This window comes from Eschrichtius robustus, chromosome 16, assembly GCF_028021215.1.
Source record: "Eschrichtius robustus isolate mEscRob2 chromosome 16, mEscRob2.pri, whole genome shotgun sequence".
In the NCBI taxonomy this organism is placed as follows: domain Eukaryota; kingdom Metazoa; phylum Chordata; class Mammalia; order Artiodactyla; family Eschrichtiidae; genus Eschrichtius; species Eschrichtius robustus.
Window position 1 is genome coordinate 72,476,923 of NC_090839.1, and position 11,954 is coordinate 72,488,876.

At 48.0% G+C, this 11,954-nt stretch overlaps 1 protein-coding gene across 2 annotated transcripts; it reads left to right on the forward strand.

Moving 5' to 3' along the window:
• The first annotated feature begins 137 nt into the window (after positions 1 to 137).
• Positions 138 to 11,645, forward strand: UBFD1 (ubiquitin family domain containing 1). 2 transcript variants are annotated; one of them, XM_068565555.1, is made up of 7 exons: positions 138 to 313; positions 498 to 827; positions 1,717 to 1,925; positions 4,551 to 4,616; positions 4,778 to 4,883; positions 6,165 to 6,215; positions 8,708 to 8,767. In XM_068565555.1, coding segments are annotated over exons 1-7 (789 nt in total). In that variant the 5' UTR covers positions 138 to 288; the 3' UTR covers positions 8,710 to 8,767. The 2 variants fall into 2 exon arrangements, with proteins under 2 accessions (XP_068421656.1, XP_068421657.1); XM_068565556.1 differs by lacking the exon at positions 6,165 to 6,215 and adding an exon at positions 11,264 to 11,645 and having other exon boundaries at positions 170 to 313; positions 8,708 to 8,790.
• The last annotated feature ends 309 nt before the right edge of the window (positions 11,646 to 11,954 follow it).

The following is an 11,954-nucleotide window of genomic DNA, read 5'->3' on the forward strand; positions in this document are numbered from 1 at the left end:
TCCTAGCCTACAAGCCCACGCCCCCTTGCACGACTGCGGCCCCACTCGGCCTCTAGGGGGCAGAGTCCAGCGAGTGGGCGATTTCCCGGGCCCGCCCCCTGGGTTCTTGAAAGCTAAAGCGTGGCAGGGGCCGGGCCGGGGAAGCGGAGGAGGCGGGTCTCCATAGAAACCTCCACCTGTTTCCGGCCAGGCTGTGCGCGATTAGGGGCTGTTACCGGGGCCAATCTCAGCCAGCTCGCCTTTTCCCGGCGGCCTCTGCGGGAGCGGTGGGTGTTGTACACAATCATCATGGCGGCGGCCGGAGCCCCGGATGGTGAGTGTCGAGGGGGTGGCGGGCGCCCGGGTCGGGCCGAGGTGAGGCGGGAGCCCCTGGGGGATGCGGCCTGGCGCGGCGGGGGGAGCAGCCTGGCTCGGGAGCGGCGGTCCGGCGGCGCCCGGGCAGAATCCGGTCCCAGGCCCAGCCCGCGGCGAGCGCCCACCCCCTAACCCCCTTGCAGGCATGGAGGAAACTGGCATGGACACGGAGGCCGAGACCGTGGCGACCGAGGGGCCCGCGCGGCCCCTCAACTGCTTGGAGGCCGAAGCCGCGGCGGGGGTGGCGGCCGAGGACTCCTGCGCCGCGCGAGGCAGTCTGCAGCCTGCCCCGGCCCAGCCCCCTGGGGACCTCGCGGCCCAGGCCTCGGTCAGCAACGGCGAGGACGCGGGCGGCGGCGCGGGCAGGGAGCTGGTGGACCTGAAGATCATCTGGAACAAGACTAAGCACGACGTGAAGTTTCCCCTGGATAGCACAGGCTCCGAGCTAAAACAGAAGATTCACTCGATTACAGGTAATCCCCGTGGCTCTGACAGCCTTTCCCACTTCACCTGTCTAGTGTTGACGCTGTACTAGGCACCGCGCTGGCCGCTTTCCTTGCATCAGCTTTCTCAATGCTCACAACAGTCCTCCCAAGTAAGTAGTAATGTGCCCATTATTCAGGTGGGGAAAATGAGACCCAAAGTCAGAGCTAGTCCGTGGCTGAGCTGGGATTCAATGCCAGTTCTGACTCTTCGGGCCAAGTTTCTAACTCGTGCTTCTAACATCTCTAATAGAATCACCTAAGGCGCTTGTGAAATTTACAGCTCCTAGGCCCTTCCCCCTGGAGATTTTGATTCAGTGGGTCTGGAATGTGGCCAGGAATTATTTTTAGCAAATGTCTCAGGTACTTCTAATAAGGGAAGTTTAGGAAACACTGTTTTTGGCTCTCATGCTGGCCCCTTCACAGATGCTCGTATTACTTAGTTTTTTCTTATTTACAGCAGTTTGCCATCTGAAATGATTTTCTTTTTACATTTTCTGCACGTACCCTGTAAGCTCCATAAAAACAGAAACCTTATTGGTTTCTATATCCCTGGGGTTTGTGGACTCTCACTTAATATTTGAGTCACAAGATGGTTGAGGAACAACTTGGAATGAATAATAGCTGATATTTATTGATCAGTTATTAAATACCAGGTGCTGCACTAAATGCTCCATATGTATTATATCTTAGTCCTTAAAACAAGTTCATACAGAAGGAACTATTGTCATTACTCTTATGAAGTTCTGGAGGCTTAGAGAGGTTGTGAATTGCCTGAGTGCACAAAAGTAATTGGCGATAGAGCAGTATTCACTTTCGGGTCTGTTGTGCAAGAATGTTTTTCGTTTCTTCCTTTCACTGTCCTCTACCTTTTCCCAAGGTCTCCCGCCTGCCATGCAGAAAGTCATGTATAAGGGACTTGTCCCTGAGGATAAGACGTTGAGAGAAATAAAAGTCACCAGTGGAGCCAAGATCATGGTGGTTGGCTCCACGATAAATGATGTTTTAGCAGTAAACACACCCAAAGATGCTGCCCAGCAGGACGCAAAGGCCGAAGAGAACAAGAAGGAGCCTCTCTGCAGGCAGAAAGTGAGTCTGTCGTGTGATTGTTGGTCCTGGGAAGTGTGAGGCTTTGTCCTCTCAAGCCTAGGCTGGTTGTATCCTTTCTAGAATAAGCTCCTTTTTGGACAGGGCCCATGATGGAAATTTATGGCAGCAGTTGGGTGCGGCTGGCTGTTGAGTGGAGGTGACAACTACCTGAGATTTGCATCTTTGTCTCATCTGGCGGGTCAGTGTGTCTCAAGTCTATCTACTTTAGGATAAGGCCTTTGTAAAGGCAGGCTTTAGACCAGGTATTGAAATGAAGCAGTTGTGGGTTTCTCTCCTATTTAGCGCCAGAGAAAAATGCCACTATTGGAATTAATCCTCCATTTTATACAAGTGCTTATGTTTGTTTTTTGGCTTGTGGCTTCCCTCACGTCAACAAGCCCTTTTCTGGATAGGCATGGAAATCAGTAGCTTTCAGAGGTTCCTCTAAAAGTGACTGTTTCAGGAAGCCAAATGAAGCTGACTAGGAAGATAGCTATGCTGATTTTCATTTTTTCCCTCTTCCTGGTCTGTGAAATGGGGGCCTGAATTTTTACATGCTTTGTTGCTCATTTTGGATGGAAGAGATCCAGCCTGTTTTGTGCTCATTGTAGCCATTCAGATTCTTTTTTGTAATTGGGAAAAGTAAGAGTGTTTCACTGTGGAAGGAACTGATTGGAAGAACCATCACTTGTGGTCTTATCACCCAGCAAACCCCACTTGTAGTTATGGAGTCTCCTGGCCACTCTTAATGTGTTCCAGGAAAATAGATATTCTCAACTCAGTCTGTATCCTGAGGAGAGTAAACCAACCTTGACCAGCATCAATTTCAGTGACCTTAGGCACCAAGGCACATGGCCAACAGTGTGAGAAGGACACAATTTTGTGTTACAGGTCCGTAATCCCTTATATGTGCTTCCAGAACCCCAAAAGAGTCTGAAAACCCAAGTGCTTTTATAAATTTGGCAGCAAAACCTGATCAGAATTAGTGTGAATAGTCATGTTTTGCCCTAGAAATATTAACACATTTGATAACAAGGTGCTACCCTAGACTCCACAAAGAATATTATGTAGTGTATTTTAAAACTGTATTCCGAAAAAGAAAGAAACTATTACGTTTATAAAATCCTTAAAAAGTTTTAGACTTTATAAAGTACAAAACATTTGTCCATAGGGTTTCAGATAAGGGGTTGTAAACCTATATTAACATCTAAAATGTGTTTATTTGGACACTTTTGCCTCTAAATATGGGATGATAATGTAACTAAATGAGTGCATTTCCATTTTCATATCTTCCTCTGCCACAATGTGTGAAATTGTCAAATAGGAACATGTCAGACGTGAATGAGCCTTCCCACTGGTTACACCCTTGGAGCATAACATGCCTCTTAAATCCAGGTTTTGAGTTACTACTGGTAGCTTAACAGGCTTTAGAAGTGTTCTCCACAGTGAAGGGAAAATTCTTCAAAAGGTACTTGTGAGCTATGAGTCCAGTTAGGCTTCTAATCCGCGCAGCTTTGTTCCATTGATGCCGGTTATGAGGCGTAACGTGGCTTCCTGAGAGGGACCCGTTCTCCTGGCTTTTCATCAGCTTGCTCAAGAATCTAGGGCTGATATGTAGAGTGACCTTTTGCTAGTAGTCTGGTAGTGTTGAGTTTACTCCTACCAGAGGGTTTCCACCGTGCCGGTGCGGGTTTAAGCTGGCTCTTGGCCACCTGGTGCTTAAATTCGATTAAATGTTTACCCTCTACCCACTTGTTACCCTACGGTTCTAGCTTGACCAGACAGCGACTGTACCTGTAAAGCCACAGATGGAGAGGAAACAAGACTCAGGCATTTGGGCCAGACAAAAACAGTTTTAGGGGGCCATGAGCCTAATTAGAACCCTTAATGAGCTGCTTCAAACTCCTGAGGTGGGAGTGGGGTTAGAGACTTCTTAATGTCAGGCTATAGAGTAATCAGCATTTCTCTTTGGAAATGTGGCTCCTGAGCTTTCTGTTTAGCTGGGGTTGAGGGTGGGGTTATGGGGAAGATTTCTGCAATGGATTGAGTCTCCATTTGTTGAAGAAGTGCCCCTTCTAGGCAGCTAAGCTGATTATCAGCATCCTTATAGGTTTCTTTGGGAGTTTAAGTTGACAGAAACGGCTGTCCTGTTCTGTACATGCCAGGAGAGCAAGCATCCTTTGTGGCTGTCTTATCGTGATGATTAGTTCTTTCAGTGGTGATTTCGGGGGAGGGGGAGAAGGAAGTAAAGTTTATTTGAATTAGCAATCTGGAAATCCTGATTGCTCTAGAGCTTTGATGTCTAATGTGGTAGCCACATGTGGCCGACTAAAATTCAGTAATATGAAGAATTCAGTTCCTTACTCATGCTAGCCACATTTCAAATGCGTAATAGCCACAAGTGACTCATGGCTACTGTTTTAGACAGCATAGATACAGAATATTTCCATCACGGAAATTTCTGCTGGGCAGCACTGCTCTGTAGTGTCAAAGGACCCATATCTGTAGTCACAAAAAGCTTTTGAACCAAAACATTAAGGTTTTATTCATTCTCTTTTTCAAAGAGGTAATAATAGACTAATGTGCAGTCAGCTGTTTCATTTAATTATCTCTTCTGACTTATAGCAACACAGGAAAGTGTTGGATAAAGGAAAACCTGAAGATGTGATGCCATCTGTTAAGGGTGCCCAGGTAAGCCAAACTCCTTTGTGAGCAATCTGAAAAGGAACCAGGCTCACCTTCTGACTTCCTGAGGTTCCTGCAATCAGGTCCTCGACTCTTGTCCCGTCTTCTTTTCCTGTCTCGCCTTGTTTCTGGTTCCTCCCTCTCTTACCATGCTCTTGTGTCTCCAGGAGCGCCTGCCAGCTGTACCCTTATCTGGCATGTACAATAAGTCCGGGGGAAAAGTGAGACTTACCTTTAAGCTAGAACAAGACCAGCTGTGGATCGGCACTAAAGGTACGGACTGCTCTCACCTCTTCCTGGCTCACTGCCTCTCGTACCCTGCAGGGCGTGGCCTTGGGTGCAATTCCGCTCCTCATTCTGAAATCCTTCTCCACTGTGCTTTGTGTGCTCCTGGCTTTCAATTTTGCTTTTTGATGCTCGCCTTCTATTTGGACCCTCTTTCCTCATTCTTTTTAGTCTGATCTCAGGGCCAATCCTTCAAACATTGGCTCTTCAGTTGCAGCCAAAACCAGAGGTTCCAAATGTGTGGCCTGAGGGCCAGGTCTAGTCCACAGACAAGGGTTTTATGAGTTTACACACAATCTGTGAAAATCAGGAGGTTTCACTGGATCTGATTTTTTTTTTTTTTTTTTTTTGGTGCTTCTCTTGAAAAGAAGCAAAAGATCTAGCCATTCTGGACCTGCATTTTCACATGGCAACGATCAGCCAGAGCCGAGCTGTGGCTTCAGGTGGTCCGTGCTATAGTCCTCACTGTTTCATTTATCTTTTATTGTAGCCAGCTTTATTCATTTATGTCACCTGCCTGGCTCCTGTAGATCAGAGTTTGCCCCTGTACTAGGGACCTGCCTCTCCTTCCCTGCCTGGTTGCCCTCTGCTTCCCCCCACCTACTCTGCCTGTGCCTGTGAATCAGGCTTGCTATTTGCTGGGAAGTGTCTCTGACTGTCCTCCCTCTCCCTTCCCCCAGATGGTTCAAAGTCTTGTCAGTTACATTCCAGAATTATCTGTGTCCCTTTCTTTGCCACTCTGTTGCGCCAGTTAACTCCTAGCGTCTCAAAACTTGGTCTGTTAAAGCAAATTAATCTATATCCCTGCCCCATCTGGGATCTCTTTTGTCTTGCCCATCTTCTGTACTGGTTTTTCCTCACTGGTTCCTGTGCTCAAAAACCTTGCGCTCTTTAAGGCCAAGTTCAAATGCCTAAGCATAGTGTCCCGTATTCTCAATGATGGGGCCCAGTTAAGTTTCTGACCTCGCTTCCTGCCCCACTTGCATTGTTGTGCCCTACGTACTTCAACTGCATCACTCCCTGAGCTTCCCACCGTGCTTTGCACAGCTCATGTCTTTGCTCATGCTGTGCCCTCACCCAGAATGCCTACTTCCCATTCCTGTTGTTAACAAAGTCTTCCGAGGTCCTACCTAAATGTGCTCTCCTAATGAAGCCTTCCCTGATATCTCCCCCACCCTCCAAATGAATTGCTGCCCCTTCTGTTCATAGAGAGCCCCGTTATATCCTCAGAGCACTCATTACTCTCTGACTTGTCTGTCCCCCTGTTAGATTCCTGGAGGGAACCGAACATGCCTAAGTCACCTGTTTCTGGCCAGCACTGTAGGTATTCAGTGTTCGAGGTAAATGGTAAAGAGAAGTATAGGGGATCTCATCGTCTGAGGTTACTTGGTTTCAGGGACAGGCCATTTAGTATGATTCTGCTTTAAATGGGACCAAAGTTTTATGGAAAATAATTGGAGTAAGGGTGACGGAGAGTGAGATTTTAATCATGTGAAATTTGAAAATGTTTCTTGTTTTCCACCCTATCCTGATTCTTAAAATGAACAAAGACTGAAATGGCCAAAATGCTTGAGTTTTCTAACAAGTTTATGATTCCTTGCTATAGTCTTCATTTCACTTTCGACTCTAACTGCATGGGCAAAAAGCAAGTTGTGCATAATATTTAAGGGCTTTCCCAGTATTCCCAGGGGCCTTTGAACCCTTTAGCAGGTCATTCTCTTCTGCAGAGCCTGTCACATCATCAGTTTTTTTTAATTGTGAGCTGCCCTGCCTCTGTCAGGTTGTCACTTATTCATGACCTTGCAGGTGATTTTGCTTAGTTCTCCACCATTGCATTGACTTGCTGAGACCCCGCCTCTTCCTAGGCTTGCACTTTCACTCGGGCAGCCTAATGGGAGGCAGGGGCTAAGGATGCTGGCCCAGAGGGTGGGTGCAGGCAGGGGAGCTGGACGAGGACTAAGTGTGTAAGTGTTCGTTGGTTCCTCAGGGAGTGTTTTCAGGTTATGAAGTTATATAGGAAACAACATCGTAACTGCAGGGGCTAAAGAGAACCTCCCACACGTGAGTTAGAGGTTTTATTTCAGCTTGTAGGAGCAGCTGCCTTTCTGCTTTGGCACAAAGGCAGAGCTCTAGAAGAGTCTTGATGTATCAGGGCTTCAGAGCTGTTGAGAGCCGCATTACTCACTAGCCTTGTTAAAGAGCCTGGCCGTGAACATTCATGTCTTCAAGGGTTGACCAAGGCGGGGCTTTCCATTCCCACCCAGACTGCTGTGTCAGTGTACCTCAGGCTTTCTTCTCACTTGGGAGCTCAGGAGTCCTGTCACCTGAGTGTCCTCAGCACTGTCCGAGGAGGACAGCTTGTTCTGGGAGTTGGCTGCCAGCCACTGGCTTCATCTTTCTGCTGACGTGACCATCCCAGCCGCTAGTTGGCCTCTTTCTCGATGGGGTGCTTTACCGAGTGGCACTCAAGGGCTCCTGCGGTAGCGTGTGTAGAAGGCAGTACTGACAGCCTCAGGCCCAGTGGAGGGAGAAGAATGAGCTCCAGGCAGGAACTGGGACCTGTGACCACGTGGAGCCGCCTCGGGGGAGCATGTGCCCTGCTTGTAGGGAACTCGAGTCTCTAATCTAGCTGAATGCTGTCACTCAGGAATGTGGGCCCAGGATTGTTGAATCTTCTGTGTTTTCAAGAGAAGCCAGAGGTCCATATTTTTGCATGAAATCTCTGGACAATTCAAAATGGCTGGTGTTTAAAAAAGTTTCCATCTTAAAGATAAGTGCTGGTCAGGTCCTACCTGTGGGTCACTGTTTTAGAGCCACTGGAAGTCAAAATCTGAATGAACATCTTCAGGTCCCATCTCCTCACCCCCATTTTTCAGAGACCAAGGCCCACAGGATGGAAATAACATGTCTCAAGTCACCAACTAGACGACAAGTCAGGGCTCTAAGTTCCTGGTTTGTTTTGTCAACTTACCCATTTTCCAGACTTTGCTTTCTGCAAAGCCTGTAATGAGTTTTCCAGCTTGGTTTCTCCATGTGCTGAGAACTCCTCCCTGTCCCTGAGGTGTCTGCTGCTTCTGGGCGGTGGCTTTGTCGTGCAGGTGCCCCCGCCTCTCCTGCCACCAGCCCTGTCCTGCTGCACTCGGCTCACCTCCAGTCTCATCTCACTGCAGGCGTCCCTCGCTGCCTCCTCTTTCTTACCTGCCATCCTTAAACTTGCTGCAAAATGTCTTCTGACCCCATGTGATAAGTGGCATTTAGAGTGTTAATCATAAGAGGTTATGAATGCTCTCAGAGAACTTCTTCAAGTGTGTGTATTTGGAGGGGTGGGGGGCCAAGGGAGGGAATGGGGGGGGAGGGTGAGTGAGCAGGATCAAGGGATAGAAACTGGTCTGAAAGCCCCAAGCATCCCCCTTCCTGTACGAGTCACAGGGGCATGCAGTTGCCTCTTTATGGTCCCCTTGACTATCCCAGGCACCAAAGACCTCAGCCAGGGCTGGGCTTGGCAGTAAGGATGCAGAGGAATTTCTTGGGTGTTTATTAATCATCAGACGTTACAGAGTAACACCAGGCAAGCTATACCTCTGCTCTCAGAAACCTTTAATATACCTCTGTCAAGTCCGGTTCCCCATTTGCTCCTAAGAAGTTCCCAACTCCCAAGCAGGGCTGGAGGTGTACTGACCAGAAGATCTCTCCCGTCGTCCCTAGAGGGTGGAGGTAGATTCCCCCGGCCACCAACCCTGAGGAGGGACTGCTGAGTCACAGGAGTAGAGCAGGGGGGCCTTTAATAATCACTGTAATCCCTCTTAACTTAGAGCGGACTGAGAAATTGCCCATGGGTTCCATTAAAAATGTGGTCAGTGAACCTATCGAAGGACACGAAGACTACCACATGATGGTAAGTAGCCGGCGTGGCCTAGCCCTCACTAGTCTCCTGCTTCTGCTCCTCCAGCAGGGAGTGGACTTTCCACTGAGGAGAACACTCAGTGTTGAGAAGACGCGCAGGTTTAAGACCCTCATGTTGTCTTCCCGTTCTTAGAACTTAATCCGTGACCTATTCCTCGTTCTGTTTATTTTGCAAACCGCACCCTGCCCCCAGCAGTTTAAAGGGGATACACTTTATCTCTTTTGCATCTCTCATATCTGTAATATTTTGTTTTTAGACCAGGAAAATAAATGTAAAGAGGAGGTTAATGGCTTGTGGGTCTTCATTTTCAGTTTTGTCTTGCGTATGAAACAAAACCTCCCACTCGCCTTGGCGTCTGTGAGGGCACCAGGCTGCCCCTCTCTGCAGTGCTGTTGCTTACCCCAGGGGGCAGCCATCGAGTGGCCCAGGACCCTGTGGGGAGGGGGTAGTCTGTGACCTGGTTAAGCATGGAGTTCTGCTCTAAAGAGAGCGGCTGCTCTTTCCCAGACAGCGTGTCTGGAGGCGTTCTCCAAGTCTGCGGAGCAGAGCGAGAGTTCCGTGGCGAGACTCCCTGAGCAGCTTAGGCAGACACCTTCTGTTTTCCCAGCACTGTTGAAGGGGCTGCTTTAAGAATGGAGTTCAGCCACCTTGCTCCGAAGTTGCTGTGCCAGGGGCCTGACCTGAGCAGTGACAGGGTGCGGGCGGCGCTGCCTCCCTCGCTCGGCCTAGGAGGTGGCCGTGATGCAGCCACGTCATCGGCCCAGCCCAGGGAGGAGCAGGGGCTAGCGGTGCGGCCTGCGGGTTGGCGCACAGAGTTCACGGCAGAGGGCGGTGCGGGGAGGTCCGGGAAGAGCGGATCTCGAGGCACGGCAGTTCTCTCTGGGCAGATGCCAGGTGCCCTGGCTCTAGGAAGTCAGCCGGTCGTGTCCCCTCTGCTGCCGTGTCGGGCTCTGTCAGCTCAGGGGCTGCGTCAGGCCGTGGCTGGCAGTGCAGCCCTGGGTGCACAGCTCATGGGTGTGGTGCCTCCGGGCACTGGTGACGACAACACAGGGGAGGCCCTCGGGCGCCCCTTCCGCCACTAGTCTCTGTAGTCTTTAAAGGATTGCAGGTGATTTGTTTTGCCTGCTCAGTGATTTTTTCGGTTTCAAAAGTTGGATTTTAATATTTTCAGCTGGGCCCCTTCACTCCCTTTCGAAACATCTGTCTCACCAGTTTGACCCGGTAGGGTTTGCAGTCCCAGTTTTCAGACAGCCTGGGAAGAAGGATTTCAAACAAGTAGAGTGGACCATTTCGGACATCTTTTAAGGAGGTGGTGTGGGCGGCTAATGCCTTTGTATTTAGTTTAAATGCTGATTTCTCTCTGGAGTCATTGCTGGCAGAGGTGGGTTCTAATCGCCCCCTTTCTTTTCTAAACACCATTAAGTAGCACCTTGGCCTTTGTCTTAATGAAAGTGTTTATTTCCCTCTTTGCAGATGCCATTTCACTAGCTAGATTCACAGGTCACCTTAGAAAAAGGGGGAATGTCACCTTAGAGAAATGTTAAAAAGCACAGAAAAGGACCGAGAGTACTATAACAAACCCATATATCCATCACCAAGAAATGACTATTGTAAATATTTTGTAATTTGTTTTCAATCTTGCTTTAAATAAAAGAAAATATACCAACAGTGAATGTCCCCATTGTCTTCCCCTCCCCCCATTGCCATTATCATGATTTATCATGTGGATCCTTCCCATCTCTCTGTGCGTTTATTTTCATGTATATCCATGACCAAGATACGGTATTGTTTTGTGTTTTTTCAGTTTTCATAAATGGTATCATGGTATGTATCGTTCTGCAACTTGCTTTTTTTTGGTTCAACATTACGATCTGTCTGTATTAACTCTAGATCCAGTTCATACCTTTAAAAAGTAAATCCAGTATTCATACGAGTAGGTCACTTTTAATTTTGCGTTCCCTTACTGATGGATATGTAGGTTGTTTCCAGGTTTTTATCATTTCTGACAGTGCTGCTTTGAACACTCATGTCTGTTTCCTCCTGCATGTGTGACAGTTTTCCTAGGGCAGTGGTTCTCAAACTGGTCTCTGGATCAGCAGTATTATATCACCTGGGAACTTGTTAGAAATGCAGATCCTCAGGCCCTGCCCCACCTCTCCAGGACCAGGAACTTTAAGGGCTGGAGCCCACCAGTCTATTCTAACAAGCCCCCAGCTGGCTCTGCTGCACACGCGAGTTCGGGAACCACCGCTTCAGGATCGGCTGTGCCTAACTCTCCCACCTTTTTATGTTTTATTTATCCATTTATTTTTGACAGGAGAATGCTCCCCATGTGCACAGTTTTTTTTTTTTCCCCCTTCCCTTTTTAATTAATTCACTTCTCAGCCCTCCCCGTGTTTGTTGTGCTGCCTGCTCAGTCTCCCGACCTCTGAAGTACCGCTTGGTTTTCCTTTTTCCCTTCCAGGCGTTTCAGTTGGGCCCCACGGAAGCCTCTTACTACTGGGTGTACTGGGTTCCAACTCAATATGTGGATGCAATCAAAGACACTGTGCTGGGGAAATGGCAGTATTTTTGAAAGCACTTTCACCTCTGGCCCAGGAGACTGACCCAAAGTGAAGGACATTGCTGGGAGAGGCCTGCAGCATCCCTGGATTTCAGAGTTCTGGAACTTTGTTCAAAAAAAATCTATATCCACTCTAAGGTGATGTGGTGACTGAAGCCAGAGGTGATGTACTTTCACCATTAGCTTAATTTTAACTTAAAATCACCGGTTCCCTTTCTTGCAGTCAGCTTCATACCATTTTTAAAAGTCAATATGGTGGAAATCAATAAATCTGAATTCTGAACATGTTGTGTGGAATACTCTTAAGTGTGTTTGAGAGTAGATCTACCAATTTTGTTTAGAAAGGAATGATCGAAAGCTTTCTGGTTTCTTTTTCTTTTTTTTTTTTTGTTTTAAGTGATTTCACCTGAACTATTTTCATGAATCTTTGGTTGCAAACATTTGGACTGCGTTATGATGAGTTGGGGTGGGTTTTTCCCTCTCTTATATGAAATTGTATGCAGAATGTGGGGTTAGTAAGCCATATTTCTCTGTCCATTGATTCAGAATGAATTCTTTCCCTTTTTATTTTCCCACTTCCTAGATTGGAATT